The following is a 24,764-nucleotide window of genomic DNA, read 5'->3' on the forward strand; positions in this document are numbered from 1 at the left end:
AGGGGAGGCTGTTAAATCTCATGGAAATCATCATTATACTTGCGTGGTACGGTCTGACAATTTAGTACTTTCAGTTTTTTATTTAGTAAATATGGTGGTAATAGTGCCTTATGTACTTACAGATGATGTAGCATGAACAGTTTGGGGATGAGAAGCAACCATATGTTTTCAAATGATAAATTCTGCATTTAGTTGGGCCTTCTTGTTTGTAAAGAAAGAATTATTTGGAACCATGCAGTGTTTTATAGTCATGCAAAATATTAAACACTTTTTGATATGCTGCATACTGAGCTAAGTTGTTAGAAAAAGAGCCTTTATCACAATTATTCCGGGTATAAACTAAAATACTAAATTTTTTATCTGGTGTTTTTTTCGTCTGCAGATGATGTCTGTGTTTACATTAGTGGGTGGTATGAAGCAATAAGAGCGATCAGGAAATTGCAGAATTTGGTAGTGAAGCCACTATATCTACATTTTCTGCATTTTGGAGACTTTACTTGAAAATAAATCTAATCCCCTTAACCAGACTTTCCCCTGCCTGTGCTCCAAAGCTGTTTCAAAGGCAGACCATTGGTTTGAATCCCTCTGTTCCCATCAAGGGCTTGGAGCACATTTGCTGTGAACCTGGAGTATGGCTACTGCTCTGATTTCCTTGGAAGTGAATGTAGTTTGCCCACCCTAAAGTCACCCTGCAGACTGAACAAACCCATGGCTGGGAAGGAAGCATGGGAAATTGCACTTTACAATTTCACTTCTGCTTTCAGCTAGCACATTAATGTGAACACAGGCAATGATAGTATGACTTCTCCTGCGTGAGGTTTGTTGGTATGACACAAGGGTTATTTGGTGTGTTTAAAAAAAAGTGAAGGACCCGAGACCCCAACACTGTTTCTCTTAATCATGGTACTAAGACTGAGAAAGAAGTTGGAGTTTGCTGTTTAGCTGCAGAAGACATCCTCAGTTTTGGTCTCAGAGAAAATCTGGCCAACCAGTGGAGATAGTATTGCATTTTCCAAAGTGCTCTCTCACAGTCTTCAGCAGTTTGTTTGAATGTATACATCATGAAGCATATAGCTTGCTTATTTTAAGTTTGGTCTCAAACTGAGATTTGGAGATCTGTGCCCTTGTCCAGTGGCTGTCCTCTCTTATTTATGGTGAGGCCATGTGGCGTTGAGGAAAACTTGGGATTTTATCTACATGGCAGAAAATTTCAGTAAACAGATATGAACTTTGGTCAGGGAAAACTGTTTTAGCTCAGAGTTTGTTTTGGGTTTTTGGGGGTTTTTTTGGTTTTGTTTTGGTTTTGTTTTTATAAAATGTTAAAGGTGAAAGAAAAGGTTAGTATTAGGATCCATTTTATAGCCCTAGCAAAACCTGCAATGAATGCACATGTGTACAGTTACCTTGTGGACTCTTACCCATATGTATTTGCACAGAGCTACTGTTCGAATTACAGACTGCCAGATGGCAAAGATGTTATCATCCTATAGTATCAACAGGTACCAAAAGTACGTAAGGCATACATCCTGCTTTAGAAGTAACCTCCAGGCATTTATTCTGTAATCATATTATGGAGTTATTGGCTAGTGCTCTAGTGAGACAGTGTTTTACATCCGATTGCAGTGACTGATGGAGAGGGAGGGTTGGGGAAAATCCATTAAAACAGTGGTAGTAGATAAATGGTTAATGGGAGTTAGTCCGAAAAGTAAAAAATGAGGCCAAATATATAGCAGGTTGAAACGAATTAATGTTAGTGGCGTAGTGTTAGAGACTAGGGGTTTTTGCCTTGAATATATTTCACTTTTTCTTAGGTTTTTAACTTCATTTTCTTGTTCAGTATCTGGGGCTCTGCCCAAATCGAAAGGGAATGCAGATCATCCAGACTGTAAAAGGGCAGGGGCTCACAGCTCAGCCTTAGCTTACCTCCCTTGCAGATTTAACACTAATTGTACTTCCAGAGTTGTCTGGGATTTTAGTACAGCACACTCTGTGAGCGATGGGACGCTTCCAAATCTGTATAAAGGAGGCAGTTCACACCTGCCATTCCCGTAAGTGCTTAATTTCACATGACTAGATGAGTAGTAGTCTTTGTCACCTGTCAAAATGAGTCTGTCTCAAACTGTACCATATGCCATCTGTGGGCTTTATCTCTGTTATTAATTCAGGACATTTGAGTGATACATCAACCATTGAGATGGAGTCTGCATGGCGGCAGTGTCTTTAAATGCATAAGATGTGCCAAGTGTAGCGCGAGTGGCAATAGTATTTCTTTGCTCTTTTGCTTTGATTTTTCATGTCAGCTCAATGTTTATGTTCCTTAACCTCATTGAAGCTGATACCCTACAGATGGCTTCCTCAAACGTGCCCTGACACAGCACATAGATACGTATTACAGTAAAATTACTAATTCACTTTGCTTTTTTCCATATTGTTCTTTTTTCCTCTGAGTGCACTGAACATTTTTGAGCATTGTGCATAAGCTCAAGTTTTGAATAAGCTAGAGTGTAAGCTGATTTGAAATGCATTTAAAAATGGAATAATATGCACACATTCTTCAACAGCAAATAAAAGGGCAGCATGATTTCAGGAATTAAAAGGCCTTTAGGGCATGTATTTGCTTTGTTTCTAGTAATATTTTTGTCGTTTTTGTAGACTGCTGCATTTGAAAGCACCAATTAAAATCTGTTGATTTGACCAGAAAAAATCAAAACTGTGTCATACATTTAAATAAATGAATAGTCAAGCCCTTGACCTCTTATTACTATGAGTTTTGTAGTCAGTGGACCATGCAACTTTCCCTTGCTGTAATTACATAGTTGTCTATATGCAAACTATGTTTGTCTTGCTAGCAGTAAAATTGAAAGAAATCTCAAATACTAAGGGGAGGAGAAGAGGAGCAGTTGCATCTGGGCTTCTAAAAAAGAAAAAAACAAAGCCGGGGGGGGATGCTTACTGTTTCCTTTGGTATTATGTTAAATACTTATTCGTCCTGTGGAGGCTGTGTGTTCATCTTTGCTTACTCTGTGTATTCCAGCTTTTTTATTCTTTTAGTACTAAAATACCCTGTCTCTCCTGTTCTTATTCTTAAAGTGTTCTTCGTCTTTGGGGTTTCCACATATAGCACGTTTCCTTGCAACTGCTCCTTAAGGCATAGTGTCATGGGACCTTTTTCATTGGTGAACTCACCCCAGAGTGAATGTATATTTGGATATTATGGGGTTAGGAAAGGGATGAATCTCTGCTGTGCTTTGAGATACATTTTGTTACACCACTTTCTCTAATCCAGAGTTTCAAGATCTCAGACTCAGCAGGTCCTAATGTCCATAAATGTTTGGTGACGTTTGCTGCTAGCTGGTGGAATGTGATTTGGCTTAAATAAATGTCAAAACAGGAACCCATCTTACTCTTCTTGAAGGTTTTATGTTGTATTTATGAATCCTGGGTGTCCTTAAAAATCTTAACAAGGCTATTGTATTGGGAACTTTGATGAACAATAAAGGTTTGCTTCTAGATAATGTAGAAGGGAATATTTGTGGTGCTGGGAATGAAGCTCCTGTTCTTTGTAACACTAGTAGGAAAAGTGCTTTGAGAAACACACAGAAAGAACTGCTTTTATTTATGCAAGATTCAGTTCTCCATCAAGACAGAATATTTTGTGCATGCATCTAGTGCTCTGCTGTATTTAATAATCCGTGCATAAAAATTGGTGTGGCAAAAAGGGGTTAACATTAAGCAGCACATTGCTTGACCAGTTAAAGCTGTGCATGTTAACTGTACCTTAATTATGATTTGCTCATATGAATGTTTCTCTTGCTTGTTAGATATCACAAGAATTAAGAGTATTTAAATGCACACAGATCCACTCTCAATCTTGTGTTGAGTGTCAGGTTGTCTGTCAATTATAATACTGTCTCATCCCAGCAGACCTTTGGAGCTGTAGCTTACTTCATTGGTGGATTACTAGCAGAAAATAAAAATCACCGTTAATTGAGCGGTTTGTTCAAAGAACGGGTAGTACATATATGGGAAACTGCATTTTTGCGAAATAAAGTGGGAATTTTAGCAGTTGCCATGCACTTCAAGGTATTGAGGTAGAAGCTATTGTCAAATATATAGCTTGCATAATAAACTGCGCCATCTTCTTTTAATATTTCTGCCTTCATTGAAAAACAAATAAGATCTCACTTTCCTAGTTATTTATATTATAATAAGTAAAGTCCTACCAACTACTCTCCATACTGTTCCAAAAGCTTCTATTTAGTTTAGATGCATAACCCCCTTTGTTTTCTTGATAGATGAGCTGTCACATTCACTATGCTTTGCAACATCATCTACATAATCTTCAGTAAGACTGCTTGCTTCATTAGGCTTTGGCATTTGTTTAAAAAAGTTTGAATTTTTTTTTTGAGGTGATTATTCTTTAAAAAATGAGAAAAAGGAAATATAATGTCTTCTAGAAAGTTTAATAAAACTGCACATAATATTGGCTTTGGGTTTCTGTACCATTGTGAATTGAGGAAAAGACATAAAATCTCTTCTACCCAGTGTTTGAATTCAATTAGTTTAGTTATGTTAAATGTGCAAGAGCTGCTGAAGAACGTAAATTCTATTATATCAATCTTGTCATTATGTTTTTGAATGTATTTATTCGGTTTTGCTATGAAATTTAGCTCAGCGAATTGGATATCTACAAAAGAAAGAAAGTGATTGCAATTGCCTAAAGGTTTAGGTTTTGATTAAAACCTTCCACTATTTTCCTTCCACTGTAACCTGCTAAAGCAGATGCTGGTTTAGGTATTGTATTTGCTTCTTTGAAATAGAGGGAAACAATAGGGAGGCTTCCTGGCACTGATCCATCTCAGTGCAGCTGAACTTTGATGGGGTGTGCCATTCGTTCTGTGACTTCCTTCTGAGCAGAAACCATCAATTCTTTTATATCATACAGGATTCTCATTTTTGAGGTGGTGAACAAATGCATAGTATGGATGAAACTAGCAATCCATTTCACTCATCCAGGTTTCTGAAGACAAAAAGGTAGCATGACAGTCCTACTCGCCTGTTGTAAGTGTGTGCTTCTCTATGCTTTAATTCATTTTCAAGGTTTTATTAGCATAAAATATGATTGAGACAGAGAGTTATTTAAAGTAGCAGCGTGCTGTTGCAATAAATCACCTTTTTAGGGAACTTCCCAATCTGTGTTTCTGATACATGCTGCAAAGAGGAGTATTAATTTACTTCTGGAAAAAAATATTTCCTTTGAGGAGTGCTTAATGATGAGAAATTAGATATCACCATGGGGAAAATGAAAAGGTATGTATTTTCTTGCACATCAGAATTAATCATTTCACAAGGAATTAGCATTAGCTATTTGGTTGGATGGTTTTAGGTCATTAAGCCATCACTCTAGCTGTTAATTAAATGTACATTTCACCTTAAAGTGAATCTGTTTATTGAAACTGGACAAACAGCACTCTGAAGCTCCACAAAGTCTCTTTAGGATTGTAACGATGGCTGCAGCAGCAACAGTAGCAGTTTTCATCTTTGAAAGCACTGAACCACTTACTGCATATTTCCAACCACACAACTCCTGTCAGTTCATGTGGGAACTGAAGGTGTGCAGTACCTTGAGGAAATCAGTGTAGTACTGTTAATGCTGAATGTGTCACTGAATCAACTGTGTTTTGCTGACATGCTTGCAGAGACTCAGATGTTATACTTGGGCTCACGGCTCCATACAGGCTTGAGTAATAAGCAATCAGCATCTACCCAATGTAGATGCTGATGCTTTACATTTTACCCAATGCAAAGTCAGTCCTACTTTAATATTGGAAGCAGGCTGTGATAGGGTACCAATTTTCTTAGCGTGAAGTATTTCGGCAACTGGGGTTAGGATATCTCTAACCCTATCTCTTTTATCTCTGATAAAAATTACTGGTTTTATCAGATAAATGCAAAAAAATGGTACTCTGCAGAGGCTTTTTCTGTTCTTGGGGATACTGTGTATATCCAGGTTGAGAGTTGTATCTTGGAGAAGAAACATACGTACTTGTTAACTGAATAAGAGAGTTCTTGATATTTCTCTGTTTAAAAGTAAAAATCAGGTAGCTAGTATTTGGTGCTGGGTGTTTCCTTGTTTGTGCACTGACTCATGGGAAGAGGTGCAACTGAAGCTTTGAACTGTGAAATACAGTATTGTATTATAGTATTATCTGACTGTCACTCTTTTGCAAAAACTCCTGTTAGCCTGTCTTCATTTTTAATAAAAGAAGATATAGCAAGTTTTTGAAGGCATGTAGATGGTTTTCATTTGGCTTGGTTTGTTTTTTAATAGATCAGGCTTAATATGTAGCCGAGGGAGAAAAAATTGCTTAGCTAGCTAGGGTTGTCTATTTTATGAGATTGGAAGCAATAGAGAGATCCCACACCTAGGAAAACAGCTGGGAACAGCTAGGGCCGAGCATATGGCTATCATGGCTCATTCTCCTATCAGCATATCATGGCTTGCAGTCTGGTTTATATCCACTTCTAAGGGTGGCTGAGCTAATACCAATTTTTTGTTTGTTAATGTAGAAGGCATTTTTCCCATATGACAAACCAGATTTTTGCCCTACATCTGGTAACCCAAAGATTTGATTTTAAGGTTCAAATTACATTGGTCAGAATTGTGTGGGCTTCTAACTGCTCCAGTGTGACTTCCCTTTATCCTAATGATAGGATAAAGACCTGGGCATAAGTCATGTCATATTACATGGGGCAGAGGTTGCCACTGAGCTTGCCCATCATACGGCTTCCTTACATCTCCCCTACTTCATATACAGATGAGGGGGAGGCATTGCCTTCCAACCAGTGTCCTTGGGGAGGTGTGCAGTTACACATCCTACATGTTCTTAGGTTTTTACAGCCCCATTACTCATGAGGGGCGGGGAGGGGGGGTGAAGCCCTGTTCATTAGTTTTAACAAAACTGTTACAGGATTTCCAGACTCGATCATACTGTGTCATCGTTGCCACGCCTGCATCACTAGATCACATCTGTTACTGAACTGTACTACAGCAGAGTAATTTATAAAATGGACCACAGCCACTTGATTTTTATCCAGGCTATGCTGGTGGTGGCACCACTGGGCTTCTGAAAGACAACAGTCAGCAGGCACCCCTTGTGACATATCCCAAACTAACATCTGCCACAAGGGGAAGAAGTTTTGAGGGAGTGCCATTTTGTCATGTTTCCATATGGGTGAGGGTTTCTTTGGGCTTCACTGCTGGCAGAGGACAAAATCCTTTTGCTAGGAAGCAAGTTATTCAGATCATTATGACTCAAACACAAGGCAGAATTCAAATACTGGATTTTTGCCTGCTTTAGGTTAGGGGAAAGAATCACTGTCTGAACAGCTTGCTGGTACTGACATAAAGATGCACAGATATTGATGTTTATTGTCTCTGTGATTCTCTGCGGTTGCGCATGGTGTCATTACAAACAGAAGGATTGATTTTCTGGTTAGGTGGTTAAATTTGTGTATTGTAATTGCTGGGATAAAATATACTGACTAGATAAAAATCTTTCTGGCAATGTGCCTTGTGTTCTGATGTACTCCAGCTGCTAAGAACTGGAAAAAATTATTTCCTATGTGATCAGTATCCTAAAGGATATTTCACATACATTGTTAGATTCCAAATGTAGATGACTTTTTTATTTTTTGTAAAGTCAGCTTAAAACAAATTGTGCTACTCTTTGACCTTTTCATTCTTACATGAAATGTCATTTTCGTGTAGTGCTTTCCTTCGTTCATAGATGTATTACTAGATTCCAGGGGATGGGGGAAAAGGCAATCAGCTGTTTCAGTCATGATTAAAGACAGAAATTTTCTTTCACAGTCATATAATTTGAAAAAGTTGTTCCCTTATTGTTTCCAGATGGAAATAAAATTCTATATTGCATTTTTCCTTCTAACTGAAATATGTAATTATATCTAGTAATGCAAAGCACTTTGTAAAAAAAAAATATATATTTATAAAAAACAACAGGAAACAGATGTTAAGCTTAGAAGGCTGAGACACTGTAAAGTACGATTATGCATTAGCCCATGATGTCCTTCAAGTTCTCTCCGGGATATTAACTAATAGTTTTATTAAGTGATGAAATCTAGTATTCTGTGTGCAATCTGTGGTGTGGGAAAATCTGTCAGCATTGACTTAAGTCTAACTGTTTAGCACATAGCTGTAATTTAATCAAACCTATGTGGTAAAGTACTTCACTGTAGTTTTAGGTGTAGGGAGGATAAAAGGTAAGACGGCACAATTTTACTTTAAAGCTGTGGGTTAGAATGTGATATTTATACCTGAACACTTACAAAGTTTGGAAGATTGATTTATCCAGATTTCTGGTGTAATAATGCAAAACTTTTGTTTGGTTCATTATTCTGTTTCCTTCTGAACTGCTCACTCCAAGTTTCTGGTTATAAAAGGTAAATCTAAGAACACCAGTGGTACTTAAAAGTGAATGACAAAGAAACAGTGGGTCATCAGGTATTTCTGTCTGGTGTTTGGTTTGTGTTAATAATTTGTGTTCTGCTAAATTCACCAAGTTAATAGTTATGATCCTGAAGTACTTGGTGGGAAATCAGTTTATCAGTAGGCCCTTTGATTCAGATCTATGCCTGAAAATAGAGGAATATAATCAGTAGGACTCTAGTGCTTAAAGCACATGCAGCATATTTTGTGTAACTTTAGATATAGAAAGTAAGCAAAAAAAGGACTTCACAGCAGAAAGAGTTGTTTGCAAACTCCTCTTCTCTAGAAGGAGCTTTGAGTGTCCAGAACATACCTGAAACCTGTGACCACAATAACTATACACAATAACATGTGTGCTACATGCATTTCTGATAGGCAGGACAAGCAATTTACTTTCTAAAGAATGCATGTTCTTTGATATTGAGGGACTGATGTGCATCTTTCTAAAACAAAATGATGCAGTGGAATTACCAATAATATTTTTGAGCTTACTTTCATGGCTCTTACTGCATACAGGGACCTGTAGTGACAGTTGACAAGTTCAGCTAATTAACGCCAGGCATTTTCTGTCCTGTTAGTACAGAACCAAAGGAAATTAAGAACACAATTGTTGTCATTTAAAGTAATCCTGAAAGATATCGCCAACAGTGATTGCAGAAGCCGTATGATTTCTTTTTTTTAGATGGGGGATAACTAGAAGAAGCAGTTCTGACTAGAGTCTTGTTTATGGCTGCTGAACGCTATCAGTTTAGTTCCTCTTACAGGAAGTGTAGTTGAAAGCTCCCTCTTGGCCACGTTCCGCTGAAGTAGAGCAAATGTGAGACCAGCAGGATTCTGCACGTTACTGTAAGATAAGCAACTATCGTACGGGTTTGGGGTTTCTTGGCTGTTGTTTTGAGATCCTCTCGATAGGAAAACTCTTTTTAGATTTTAGGATTTGGTTTTCACTTTTCACACTTGGCAGCAAAATTTTCAATTTTTGAGGCAAAAAAGAGAGGAAGACAAATGAAACCAACTTTTTCACATAACTAGAGAATTTCCTCACTTGTGACTTTAAAAACCAAAATTTTGTGGTAAAACAAGGTAGTTTCTCATTCTTTACTAAGTATGGTGTCTTTAACACAGGTAAAGACAAGGTAGTTATGCTTTTTTTTATTAGTTCCTGCTGGCCTGCAGTGCATGGCTAGTTTTGTACACAATTTAAAAGTAGCTACTACCATGGAAAGAATCAATCCCTATTTTAAGATTAAAAAGCAACCCTTAAAAAATGTAAGTGTTGTTTAGTGTGAATGCAAAGGGGAAAGAACAAAATCTTACATTTTTAAATGTGATATTCCCTGTGTTTTTTGGGGGATAGAAATCTGTTTTTTTTCCCTATGAAATGATTCTCAGCCTTACAAAAGCTGGAATAAAATAACACTTTTGTATCTAGAAATTCTAATAAATAGTTTATTACCTTCAAAAAGAATTCACAAAGTGATCCCATATTGAAGAGACTGTTATTCAGAAGATGCCAAATTTGAGAGGAGCAAGAAAGGGTTTTTTTCTGTGTTGTAGGGCGAGTTATTTTTAAGAACTTGGCAGAGTTCTTAAACTCTGAAATATTAGTTCAGAGTTTCTGAAGGATTCAGAAACATGTTACGAAACTTGACTTTTATTGGTTTCTTATATCATAAATCTGTTTTTGAAGGTTGAATGAAGTGCTTTGAATTGAGAGATAAGCAGAATAATAGGCTTGTGGTACATAGCTTAGGTTCTAGCCCTTTTGCCATTTCTTATATTTTACAAACATATTTTATTACTGATTAGCAAAAAAAAAATCAGATTACTCCTAGGATGCTTCATATAAACTACATTTACAGTATTTTTTAAAGCTTAAAAGAGAAGGAAAGTTTTCCTCATTTTGTTACTTTATTTTACAGAACTTGTTCTACACCCTTTCATTTTGAAAATATATTCTAGCGGAACATCTAAAATTATTACGGGCGTGAGCAAATGGTTCCACTTGAAATGGACGCATAAAATTTGTATGGATGCATGGTGGCCTTTTCTTCACTCTTTCATTCATGAAGCCAGCTATCTCCAGCTTCCACTGAGAGCCAGGTTCACTGCACACAGCCTTTCTGTGCATCAAATTGTATGCCCTTCATTATCAGTATAGTTATTACTGTAATGTTTAGTTTACATACCTGAGATAGATATTCCACTGAATAATGTAACCACTTCTCTTAGACATTTATGTAATAGGATCTTAGACAGAAACTTTCAAAACTGCTTTCAAAAGTGATTTGAGAGAGTTCAGGTTTTGTATGCATATGTTTGTCAGATGAAAGGTGTGTGTTGAGAGAGCGTTTTTTCTTCTTGCTCTAAAAAACAGTGCTTTTAGAAGGCGGGTACCTGAAAGTTAAAAGGCACAACGGTGCTTACCTTCTCTTTGAACAATCTAGGCCAACCTTGTAGAAATACAGAGAGAAAATCTAGATGCGTGACTAATATTGCTGATTAATGATCTGGAAAGAATTTGTAAATAGTTGCAATTTAACAGCTAAATCTGGCAGCAGTATGCGTTGTCAGACAGAGTATCTTTACTGTCAAAGAAAACAGGAGAAATGGTCTGAGTGAGCCTGACTGGAGTGTGCAGAATGCATACGGCAGAAGAGCAGGCAGTGCGCTCAGTCCCAGCCCGTGTCCTGTATGCTCGCTGCGCGGGGAGAAAGGGAAAACCTTAAGTGAAAACCTGGTTGTGTGTGTAACATGGTTCTTTGTCCAAGTTCATTTATTTTTTTGCAGGGTAAAGATTAACAGGCTGTATCGTACCATATTGCACACAATCTAGATGCTGTTTTATATCAACTTTTAAAAATATGTAAACTTTCTTGCTAGACTGTATGTGTCCTTAATTGTGTAAATAATAAAAATGAAAGAAATGTGACCACAATAGTCTATTCCCTATTTCATGTTCCATCACCCTGCCAAGCCTCAATCAGGGGTTTGGTGTGGCTTTGATTTGGGGAGTTTTTTGCATTTTGCTATTACCTTTACTTTGTTTTCTTTCTGACCTTTTGTATTTGTGCAAAATGTATAACATCCTTTGCCTCTTGTCAACCTGTTTTACTCTGTTTTTAGCTGCCCCTGATTAATTCTATCCATTTTATAGCCAAACGCTTTTAATTCCTGGATTCTTATCTGTGAAATAACACAGGTAACATATTTCAGACCAGTATTGGAGCAGGTTTGCAAATGGCCAGGTATACCTTAATTAGCAAATGGCCAACTTTAAGGATACTCCAATTAGAGACATTCCATATTGGTATCCGAGAACTTACTTGACTCTGACAAGAAAGCAGCTAACCCTTGCCATCTTCTGAAATTGAAAACAGCCACTGTCTGAAAGCACCAACTTTCACAATACTTTACCTCTTAAATTTTCTCTTAAATGGATAACCATTACTATGTAGGGAATGTCATCCGTATCTCAAAGGAAATGCAATCCCATAGCTTTCTTCTTATTTTCTTTAAAAACAAAATTGGTTCCAAATATTTTCTCCTGTCCCTACTGTTTCAAACTGGGCCACTGCAATTCAGTATTGTTTGGGTTTCAGAAATATTACTACTGATACTTACCCATATATTAATTTAAAGGAGTTTTGTGTATTTTTTTCATAATGCTTTGAAGCCTTTTTCTTTTTTAATAACTTTTAGGAAATGGCAAAGATTCTCAATCATCCAAGAGTATATGCTTTTCTGCACATACCGGTCCAGTCAGCCTCTGACAGTGTGCTCATGGACATGAAAAGAGAATACTGCGTGGCAGACTTCAAACAAGTAGTGGATTTCCTTAAAGAAAAGTAAGTCTACTAATATTTCAGAAAATAACAGTGTTGGGTTTTTTTGCAATGTCAAGAACATGTGGCTGAAAACACAATTACTTGCAACTTCATAATTAAGGTATGAAAAAGAATGAGCTTCTTTAAGCTTTCAAAGTCTTTGAGTTTTCTGTAAGCCCCTTGATGTGGTTTGCCCCTTTGCTTGAGCTTTTATAAGCATCTTAAATCTCTGCATGACATGCTTTTAATTTGTCAATATACTCCTAATCTTTTTCAAATAATACATTCTTAAATTATTTTTTATGCTTAAACTATGTTTATATGTAGACTGCTTGAAGTTAAAGTTACTGAAGTCTTCTTTAATGTGGCTTTTGAGCACTGTATACTTTGTGTACTGGAGATGAACCAGCTCCAGCAAATGTAAATGGGTTGGTTTTGGGTTTTGTTTGTTTGTTTTGTTTTTTTGGTTTTTTTTAATAAGAAGTATTTTATGTCCTGTAGCTGATATACATTTACATCAATATAGTAATGCTCTAATCTTGCTTATGGGACTGATGATTTCTAGGATAATTTCAAAATTATTTCCCTTAACAACAGAGCTAATTGTGAGATAGTGTATCGTAATATGTTTACTTATGCTGACCCGAAGGTGAAAGTTACATTCACCTGCAAAGCTTTTGTCACTACAAGTAATAATTTAATATCCAAGGAAGTATTTTCTTAGCTTTTAGAATTTGGTAGTGACATATTTTGGTGGATATTTTTGCACTGATTGCCCTAAAAACGGGTGTCTGGAGAATTATTTCTGTCACTTGGTTTGGCTACTTTCTCTCTTTACCTGCTTTTTTTGTTGTTTGTGTGCTTGTTTTAATGAATTAAGGGCAATGACTACCTTTGACTCTTAAATTGCATTAAAATACTTGTACATAAAATAATCAAATTTTCATAATCATTTTCGTAATCAATTTTTCATGATCATTGAAAAATCCAGCAGTCTAGCTATGTAAAACATGCCATGCAAGATCTGCATGGGAATTATGATGTGTGAGAAAGAAAAGCAAACTGCGACACAATAGAATCTATTTTGCAAACTGTATGTGTAATTTATAGGATATTCCTATGCATCTAGGACAACTGGTGGAAATGAAGCTGCTTGTCTTCATACAGGTTGATTGGGTGTTAATTTTCCACCCTAAACAATGCACATGAATTCTTGGCACTTAATTTTCATGTGACTATGGGTCAGTGTTCTTTTTTAATTAACAGATAACTTGTATTCCCACGTATCTTAAGTGGGAACTCTGTCAGTTTATGTCTTAGTTGACTTGAAGCTGATTCATTATTCTCTTCAGTAGTTTTAGCATTGGCAGCTATTATCATAACAGCAGCTGGATTTTAGATAACTTAGTATAGCTGGCACATGTTGGGGCATGTGGGAATTTATTAAATCATTCAGCTCTTGCACGCAGAAAAGAGTGAATTACTTAATATCCAAATTTAAAACAGCTGGTCATTGAATATACAGTAATCTATGACATACATCTTTTTCCACAGGCTTTTTGGTAGTGAACTTAACAAGGAAGAAATAATTGGTTTGATGTCTTAATTTTAAATAATAATAAACTTTATTTATCCTGCTTATTAAGAAACTACCAAACTATCTAGTAGTTCTTGTTAGAAAACAGTCTCCAAATATTAAGATGGAAAATTCTTTGCACCGTATGGCAGCAGGATGAGGAAGCTATGCAAGGCAGAGAAAATGTTTTGGATATTTGAACATGTGCACATCTGTAAAACTAATTTTTTTTTTTTCTTTTGCACTTAAGAGCATAGTGTCTTCATTTGTAGTCTCTCCTCTTATGGCAGCAGCCAGCTAGTACATTCCCATATAGATATTCCCATAAAGATCTCAGCACAAAGTTTGCCAGGACTTAACATTGTTGCAGACAACTCCAGAGCCTAGAGCCAGAATAGCTAAAATTAAATATGTGTTTGAACTACTTTAATAGCCAAAAGGGATTATTTCCATCTTCCATTTATCAAAAAGGAAAAATAAAACAAAAGTAGAATCCCCTCTATCTCCTTTCTCTATTCCTAGGGCCATAAAGTCATCTAGAAGCTTCCTACGCAAGATGTACAGGGTCTTATTAGTAGATTCCAAATGGTGCCTTCGTCTCTAAAACATGACATCTGCTCTGATAGTATCTTCACCTAAAACTCTATTAAACCGGTAATTGTATAGGCTGACCTGCTGAAGAAGTAAAGCCCCACATCAAGGAATTATATGGTTATCAGTTAAGTGCTTAATAACTTGAGGTCAAACATCTAAGCAAATAAAAATGAAGTACAGCAAGTGCAAAATGAAGGGAAAAAGAAAAAGAATGAGCCCTGTCATCTTTTTGGTTTTGGAACGCCAGAGGTACCAAGTGATTCCTGACTCCTCCTTTTCTCAATCAGGCCAAGAAAACACTGTAGGACTTTTTTTCTCCAGAAGAAGGAGCAAATGCCTCTCTCCTCTGGAGAGCCAGGAGTGATTGCAGAGTTATCTCCTTCTGAGAGTGGGGATTTATTCATATCCTGCTGAGCACAGAATGCCTTACAGAGAAGCTAGAGTTCTCCAAAGCAAATACTACTTGTGTTGAAACCCACTTTTTAAAAGAATGGAGCATTCTAGACCCTTTGAGACTGTGAAGTTAGACATGTCACTTTTTTCTTCTCTTTTAGGAGTCTTTCTTCAGGCAGGAACCCTAGAAATGAATTTTAAAAATGAATATTGGTGTTTTAGTGCAGTCTTTTGATATGCAACACTTTGGTTTTTAGAGCCACTCTCCCCAGCCAGGTGACGTTTTTGGTTTATTATGAAGATCAATAGCAAAATGTATAGAACATAAACCCAGAAACACAAATCCATTAGACTGAAAAACTGAACTACAAGACAAGAAGTCTTGTTTTATACTTTTTTAGAAATTCCTGCTTTGATATTTTGCACTTTTTTTGCACTGAAATTTCAGTAAATTCAAGTATTGAGAAAAACACTGTTGTGCAGTTGATAGGTCAGTAGCTGATCTACAAATATATGTGTGTATATATATATTTACTGAGGATTTGTTTGTAAACTCTTCTAGAGAGCAACAGCATAAAGGAAACAAGGATATGCTGATTAATTTAGAAGGTGGTGCTGTACTACTTCTATATAGTCTGTAGGGACTAGTGCCCTAGTCTGTAGTCTTTAGAGACTAATACAGTAGTCTGGAGGGACTATTCTCAAGATATTAATTTCAATGTGTTTGCAACTAAATACAGGAGCTTTAGAAAGCGCTGCTTAGTAAATTTAATCCAGAGACCAATTTAGTCTTATGTCAGAAAGTCTTTTAATTGTGGTGTCATTATATCAAAATGTGAGTTGTTTTTCAAGTGATCTCAACTTTCAAGATTCAGCATAAATTATATTTCTGAGAGGTGATGTTTGTAGTTGCAAAAAGAGCAAGACTGCTTTAATTATCTTGAAGTTTTGAAACTTAATCCCCTGAAATTTACCTTTGCTGATAAAAGCAAACAATTGGAATATGTTTTAGTTAAAGAAACCTGAGATCTGAATGTCATATTCTGTAATTACTTGAATAATCAGCAATGTGAATGTATACCCATTAAAAAATCCTTAGACGGCTAATGTGTTTTCCAAATTTCTTGTTTGCTGTTGTTGACCATACAACATTCTCTTACCTTTCTGGTTTGTGAAGCAATTATGGTGTTCATCAACGTTTATATTAATCTTTCTCTATTACTGCTGCTTAATAAGATAAGAGAATTGTAAAACCAAAATCTAGACAAATAAAAAAAGTAGGGAAATTTAGAGCTAGGCTGAAACACTATACCTTTGTGTTTTGGGAAATAGCATAATGCTGAGGAAAAGGTGGATTTTTTCACGGTTTGTTTTTGTTTGTGTTCTGAGATAGAATCGTAATATTAATTGTGGGTGGCTGCTGCTGTTCATTTGAGCTCATAATTCATGTTCATTGTCTCATAATTCATACTGAAAACATCTGAGCTTTCCAATATCATCTGAAAGCCAGCAAACTTGGGCTGCCAGAGGGGAGAGCCGCAGCTCTGTCAGGCAGGCAGTCCTGTTCTTTTTTGCACTATTTTTCTCTTCTCCATCAAAATCAGACCTACTAGCAACCCTGTCCCCACCTCCCTTACTTTTAATGGTAATCAAGTATCGATTTTTCAGAATATGTAGATAGAGAATTACATGCAGTTGGAAAAAGGAAAGTAAAGGACCAAAAGTAAATGACTGCAGTAGAAAATAAATCGCAAGCTTGGAAGATTAATCACGTGTAAACTTGAATCTTAGTTGCCCAGCAATTACAGACGACTGCTGAAGGTCTGGAAACTGGAGATATTGTCCAAATTGAGAGAAGGTGTTATATATAGTCCTTTGGGACAGCTGGCTTCAGGGAGGCTCCCCTCTTCCCTGTTGCTTTACAAGGAGTGAAGCCAACAAATGGTAGCTTCAGCAGCTTCCTAGGCCACCTCTTAATTCTGTTTTTAAGGATTTGGGGGGATTCAGCAGTGACTGTCTCGTGTTTCTTTTGATCTGCCATGACTTCTGTCTCTTTGGTGCAGTGGCAGCCAGGCTGCATCTGCTTGGATGTTTAGACAGGCTGCTTCAGGGTAAAATAGTGTGGCTGGGAGCAAAGTGGACTCAGCTACTGTCTCCTCCTAATCATGCTGTATATCCATGTTAGTCTTAGTTTTTACAAGACTATTTGTGTGTCTGAATAAAAATTTTCATAGTCCGCTTTCTCAATATAATTTTGTCCAGTATGTTTCAGTATGGCTGCTCTTGCCTTTCTGAGCAATTTCACAAGCAGTAATTTGTTTCCCAGGTTCTAGTCTTCTGTTGTGACCTTGTTCTTGTTCTGGGCATCATAACACATACTGTAAAAGCTTATGTGGGCAATTCAGCTGTTTATTGTGATCTCGATCTGTATTTCTTGTGCAAGCAAGTATCTTGCCATCCAGAAGTCTTCTGCTTGAAAATTTTCTCTATTTTCTAATAGCTAACTTTTGACTGAAATAATGAACAGGGAAGAAATATCTTCCCAAAAGCTTGTTTCCAAATACTGTTACTTGGATGATCAAGAAAATTCTGAATACTCTAAATAATTTGTAACTGTAAATAATTTTCTTTTGAAAGATGTCCATATAGTAAGCTCCTGAATATTATTAAGTTCACATTGAAAGATAAAGGGCTAAATGAGTCATCATCAAATTTGCAGCTATTCCAGACAACCTGCAGTTTTTAAACTATCCCAGGCCTCATGGCAGTAGTGTTGTCTTTCTCACATTATCCTGCCAGTTATTTAAACTAGAATTTGAAGGCAACAAATAAAAGAATTTTGAAATAACTATTTACTATTTTTACATACGTATTTCTACTCACTTTCAAAATGCAGGTAATTGTGAAGTAGACTATAACAGCTCCCTCGGGTTTTTTTTCAGCATGAATGTGTTTAATTTTCTTTCTGAAAATGCACTTTGTTTCTCTGAGAGAGACACCGTTGAGCTCATTTTGCAGATGTGCAAATCGTGGCCCTAACAAACCATGACACGTCTTTCAGATTTAGGCTTTTTTTAATGGGTTTTAGTACATCTGTTCTGTCAGTCTAACTACTGCAAATGCAAATGTCATCTGCTTAAAATCCTTATGATGTTTTCTGCTAAGAAATTGCTGAGTGTGTTTGGTACTTATCTGTAATTGTATACCTCAGTCTCTAGACTCTTCTCTTTACTCTGTCTTTTGTCTGCAGTTGGAGTCTGAACTAATCACTTTACCAAATGTGTGTGTCTTTTTTTTGGTGTTTTAAATGAACTGGGTGTTTGTAAACAGTATTGAATTAGCACCAAAAAGTAAAACGGGGGCGGGGGGGGGTTCACCAAACAGACAGAGCACAAAAGTTGATTCAAGTTTGTGTCTAGACTTTACCCTAGTGATCAGTGGTGTAGTCTTTGATGGACTACAAGCTCCTTTTACCACAGGATTAGTTGTCTTTAGGTGTCGTGAAATTTAAATTTGGGCTGACATAAAGCAGTTGCTGAATTTATAAGTCCTCCTGCCTTGCATGTGATTCATAAGGTCATGTAAAGAGGTATAAGTAGGTGAGAGGTTTCAAAGGTGCTGAACACTTGCAGATCCATTAAGTTCATTAGTATATTTTGAATATTTAGTGTTCAACTAGCTAAATTTAAAAAGTATGTTTTTCTTTGGTACTGACTGGGGAGAGGCAAACATTAAGCATTCCAGGATAGCTTGCTTTTTTTTTTTTCGTACCGTTACATTACTGCAACCAAGCTGAATGTCATTTTAGGTTGACAATCTTTCCATTTTGGCTTGTACAGCACTTCTTTGCCCTTTTCTCAGCAAATGCTACTGTGCCTTTATTTTCATGCACAGAAATATACTGAGGAGATTTCCTGGAGGGGGAATGGAAGGAGGAGAAGGAAGGTTGCTTACAAATATCTGCATCTTTTTAATCTCCTGTCTTCACTGTTCTACAGGTTGTCAAATCAGATTTCAGTTAGTTCATGGAAGGACCTCTTGCTGCCATGGTTTGCATAATTAGATCTGTTGCCACTTTATAAATTACTAGCCACCATTTTATAGCATAGTCTTTCATGCCAAATGCATCAAGGATATTAGAGGTTTCTAGGCTGTAGGCTCTTAGTTATTCTCTTGCTTGTATGTCAGGATGGCAGCTGCCAGAAGTGCATGCTTTTTTCTACTTTTGGTGGTCCCATGCCTTGTAAAGTGTGATTATTAAACTCTTTCTGTAACAGTGCTGGGGGAAAACATAATTTGCTGGAAGGTGAGCTAAAGCTGCAGCTGAAGTTGGGATAGTGTGGAAATTGCATTAGACTTGTTGTGGTTGTTTTTTGTAGAACTTTATTATAGGCACTTAAAAAAAAAAAAATCTGTTAATAGCGAGTTTGCTGTGGGTCATCTGTATTGAACACGTGAATGTTTGGCAAGTTCACTTTACAGCCTTCACTTTCTTATATGTGTATTTAGATAAAGAAATTATTAAAGTCTCTGGCTGTATGACTGAAAAAAAACCCAGCCTCGTCTATGTTAATTATAGCTTGACAGAAGTCTGAAAACACACAGGATATAGCAAAAGGTTTCATAACAGTGATCTCTAGAAGTTCAGGTTTTCTTTTTTTAGAATCTTAGAGAGCAGCAAAATCATTTACCTTGAAATAGCGTGACTTTTTCCTGCTGGGAACACTGTTTTGTGTCCTACTATACAATGAGTTATTTACTCTAAAGAGTATACAAATAATGGTGTAATGGGTTCTCTGAAGTTTCGAGGATATTTTCATAAAAGTAGTTAGTTACCTTTTTTTCTTAGTCATGTACCCACAAGAAGAGTTGGGAATAAAGCCTGTGTAGTATTTTTACACTAGATTCTGTGCTTAATAACTGTAATTAATATAAAAGACAAGCTTTTTATTTGCATAAGATGGGAGGGGTGGTAAAACAAATATTTGATGTTTCACTGTTATGCTCATCCTTGCTTACCTCTTCCTTCCAATTGTTTCTTCCAACCAAATAAATTCTCGTTTAAATGAGATTGTAGAATGCATGGGCCTAGGACTGTTCCATAAAGAATGTGATTGAGTCAACTTGGAGGACTACAGGACATGTTGTAGTATGGTTATAACTAATTAGGGGTAGTACAAAAATGAGAAATATAGAACTGGGTTTAAAAAAACCCAACTCTTTGATATGTGTGGTAAAATAATGATAAAAGCCCATGGGGGTATCTCTTCAACAGTTCACAGTGCTCATTTTTCAGCAGCTATCTTTCCTAGAGAGGATCATACCTTGTTTGAGCAGGAGACTTGGAGTTTCAGTGCATGACAGTTGTAACATTACCATTTGTAATAAAGGGGTATTTGTTTTCTGCATATGCATATCCTACAGCTACAGTATGGTACCCAAATTCACAATAAGAGTATGGCTGCAATCCCCATTTTCCTGTGGCTTACTCTATTACTGGTACATCTGTCAGACTGTTGTTCATGTGCCAATCACACTTAGCCTGAGGATGTACACATGCAAATACTGAAGTCTAAATTGAGTCACGCAATGTGATGTTAACATAAAGTAATTCTAAAGTTACAGACTACTTTGAAGATCAGATGGCACTAAATGTAACTTCAACCTATTTATTTTGTTGGGAAGGTACTGTTTAGGAAACTATGATTTCAAAATTTCTATATGCTACATAATTTTGGTATGAAGTACCTTCACCTTCTGGAGCAATTCAGTTCTGCATACTGTCCTGTTTAAGCAGCATATGCATGGTGCTCCTGTTTTACAGAATTTTCTTATAAATAATACACATATTTTTCTGGAGATAGAGAATCATCATGAGAGAGGGGTTTTATTCTGGCTCTTCTGCTACTGTTTCGCTCCCATAGATATGCATAGAAACTGGGAAATAAAGTACCCAGGATGAGCACAGCTTGCTGAGTGCAGGCTTAGTGGGCACAGAGGGTGTTTGCATTTTGGATGCTTTGAGGTCACAACACTGTGATGTTCTGCTTTGGCTAAAGTTTGGAGGAATAATTTTTAGAATGGTTGCTGGAGAGAGAAGATATGCCCCTTATTAAATGTAAAAAAGTATTTAGTCTTCTTATTATACTTGTCATAGAAGGTGACTTACTTTTTTTACTAAATGTAACTAGTAAAGTTGTTTGGAGTGATACTTTCTATATGTAGTTATGGTTAGGCTTTCCTTTTTCTGGGCAGTCTTATCTGCAGTTTTCTTCTGAAAAATCTTATCGGGAGTATTGTTAGACGATAGAGTAGGAATTAGTAATGTGCATCCAATTCCCAGTTTCTTAAGTGTAGCAAGATGGTATCACTTTTCTTTTTCCTTCTCCCCCGGGGCGTGTGAATGTGGTTTTTTTGGAAGTAATGATATAAAATCTGTAGTAAGGTTAAAAGGAAGGAATTGTAAGCATCATGCAGTATTAGAAATTAGTCTTCTTAAAACATTTAATGTTTATGATTTTTAAAAGCTTGGTTTTACTTTTTCTACTGAGATACTATATGACTCCAGTATTTTAAAACAAAATAACTGAAATAACTTCTTTCATCTTTCTGTATAAATATTGTCATTGTGTTTCAACATCTGGGTCAGAACTTAGAATGGAATTGGGGAGGGAGTCTAATTTGTTTTTAAAACAATAACAACTTCAATTCCTGTTTATTTGCTTAATAACAGATTGATTTGACATGTAATTCTCAGTTTTAATTTGCTCCTGAATTTCTACGCATATCCAAACATATGTTAAGATACTTAAATATTTATTGTGTTAGCATATTAGTACACATACAAATCCAAGATGCATCATGTGTACACCTTATAGTGCTCAGATGTGAAAATTCTGATTATGGTATTAAATTTTCAGATTTGATACATTTAAAAAAATTAAGTAGTTGTTCATTTACATGTGTACATTTTTCTGATTTTCGGCATAGTACTAGATAATAAATTAATTTTGTAAGCCATATTGTTTTGAACATGTAGAACAATATGGCACAAAAGAATTTTTTATGAAGGTGGTAGTTGGCCAGCTGATAAGCACTGATTGACATTACATTTGTGTCAAGCTTTCAGGGAAAATATGTTGGAAAGGATGATTGAAGAAATAAAAAAATGCAATACTTGTATAGCTGATCCGTACTTTTAATGATTATTTCCTTTAACCCTAAAATGCTTAAATTATGAAAACTAGTAAGTGGAAATATGAAAAAGTATTTAAACCTCTTTAAAAGTGTAGCTATACAATTAAAACACCATTGTGTGCAAGAGACACAATAATTATGTTACCCAGAAGTTTTCTGTATACATTCATTTGGGGACTGTGATACAGATTACTTCGGGGAAGCTCAATTTTTTTATTCATATGTGTCTTATACTGGAATATAAATTGTACTCATGAATTGATGATTCACTTCTATAATGAGAATGAAATTTATAGTTGTAAACGTCTTTTTTATTACATGGCAAAGTAATCACAAATGTGGCATTTTAAAAGATTTGTGCATAAGGGTAGTGGCTATAGCAGACAAAAGTTTATTTTCCACAACTGAATTGCTTATCTCTTGCACTTGGAATTTTTTTGTCTTTATATTTTGCTTCTCATCGTGATGCAGAACTCTCATTTTGTTTAGTAGGAGAAATTGCCACAATACAGCTGTTAAATTACTTTATAACAGGAAGACAATATTGCAAATATGGTTGTGTGTAAAAGCACAAGAAGCAATGTAAATTCTTCTCAATCCATTTACCACAAAATTGTGATTCAGATGCAAGTTCAAGCTGGAAAATGAGTTATTGTGTCCAAACACCTTACACATAGGAGAATATAAAGCCACAGTGTCTCCATTTCTTCTTAAATCTGGAGAAAATATTGGCAAAACCCAGAGGTCGTAGAAATTAATTGTCTTCTGCCTTGCTGTGTCAGATGCCTCCCTGCTTGGCCTTCGAATGAGCTGTGACCCTTAGTAGGAGGGACAACTTTTGATATCAGAAAGTGATTCCATACAGACTCGCAGTCAGCTCTGGGGTCATAACTTTTGGACGTTACTAACCCCGACAGATTTGAATCAGTCTCCTACAAAAAGCTTCATATTAAAAAAAATACTGATCTCCATTGCAGGATTTTTGTTGAGTCAAATTTCAGCATAAGCATTTGACAGCCTTCAACTTATTTACAGAAGGGGTAAACACCACATCTGAAAAATGGGTTGTGTGTTCACTTGTAGCTCTACTCCTGAACTTGTGTGTGTGTATGGCCCACAGTAACTAGTCACAGCTATTTTTTTAGTCCTAGTGCTTGGTGAGAGGAGAAAGATCTGGGACTGGCTGTTTCCAAGAGTCTGCAGAGAGAGAGGCAGACAGACAGACTTATGGGTTCAGATTTGAACAATAGACTGGCATGATTTCTCTGCAGTAGTGGGGTGGCCACTCCTACACTGTTGACTTAAGTTTTTGGGAGTACTTGACTCACATACTCAATCCTAAAAATTGCTGAGGCAGCCAGCTGAACTCTGAACTGTGGCCAGCAAACTATTTTTCCATGTAGCATATTCTCTTAGACCTCCCCTACCTCTGTTAGACTATATACTTAGAAACACTGGTTATAACACTGAACACTTAAAGAACCAGACTTCTGTTTCATTTCAGTTATGCCTGTCATTTATTGTGTACCCACATACTTTGGAATGGAGGATAATAAAACCTGTGCTTTGCTTAGTTGTGTTAATTTCAGTTTGTAATTGTGGGATTGTTGACATTGATTGTAAAATCCTACCAGCTGGGAAAAAACATAGCAGTAGAGATTCCTCTTTTTTGATGGTATGATACTTTAAAATGTTTATTGTTTCAAAATCAGAGCAAGCAAATAGTTTCTGTTAAATCTCCTTTTAATCTTTGCTTCCTTCCTGTTTCCTTACCTACTTTATATCTTCCTTTAAATAGTTCTTGTAGTACTAGGCTGTAACCTAGTTACACTGCATAGTGTAAAGTATTTTACAGTCAGCCAAGAACAATCGCTTGGGAGTTTTGCCACAGCATTGTATCAGCTACTGGGGTCTGCATATGAATTTGAGTCTGAAGCTTACTTTCACTGTAGTTTATTATGATCTTATGTGATAATTAGAATAGATGTGAGAATAGGTGAGAGGACAGAGGCAAAGGAAAATTGGAATTTAAATACTCCAAAGTGGAAAATGCAGATTTGATTTTTGTGTGTGTGTGTGTGTGGCTGCATTTAATTAGTACAATAGATATGCCTTAATTTTGTGTGTGTCAGTGTATAAAATGAACATAGTGGGTGCAGCAGTGCACTGTAATTTAAATGTTGTGGGAGAGAAGTTTCTTTAACCAATCTAGTTATCAGCAGAAATCTGTTTAAAATCATTTGTAAATGAAACCCTGTAGGGTAAGGAACTAATCTAAATTTGGGGCATGATTTTGTGACTTTTATCAGCATTATATTTGGGTACATGCAATGTTATGGATTCGCTTAATTTTTGTTAAACATCTAAAGATATCGGACGTGATAGTGTTAAGATTTACTTTCCTGATTTGTTTGTGTCTTAACTATTCTATGGGGTTATGTGGTAATAAGTCATAACATAATTTTGTGCTGTTGGCTACCTAAAATTACTTAGTCGTACTTTCTACAGGATGCAAAATTATCTGAAGTATTTTGGGGGCTTTCATCATTACAACAATAGCAGAAGCTGAAGTCTGTCTTTTAATGTATGTTTTCACAAAATACAGCTTTTATTTGACAGTATTAAAGTGAAGTGCAGTAATTATCACATTAAGTGAGATAATCTTTTC

At 36.3% G+C, this 24,764-nt stretch overlaps 1 protein-coding gene across 2 annotated transcripts in view; it reads left to right on the forward strand.

Moving 5' to 3' along the window:
• The window catches only part of CDKAL1 (CDKAL1 threonylcarbamoyladenosine tRNA methylthiotransferase), a 432,576-nt gene that overhangs the window by 276,026 nt on the left and 131,786 nt on the right, over positions 1-24,764 (forward strand). For both annotated transcript variants that reach the window (XM_072853370.1, XM_072853371.1), the window contains exon 11: positions 12,212-12,357. In XM_072853370.1, the coding sequence (XP_072709471.1) occupies positions 12,212-12,357 (146 nt within the window). The remainder of the gene's footprint in view (positions 1-12,211; positions 12,358-24,764) is intronic.

This window comes from Ciconia boyciana, chromosome 2 (genome assembly GCF_034638445.1).
Source record: "Ciconia boyciana chromosome 2, ASM3463844v1, whole genome shotgun sequence".
Classification (NCBI taxonomy): Eukaryota; Metazoa; Chordata; class Aves; order Ciconiiformes; family Ciconiidae; genus Ciconia; species Ciconia boyciana.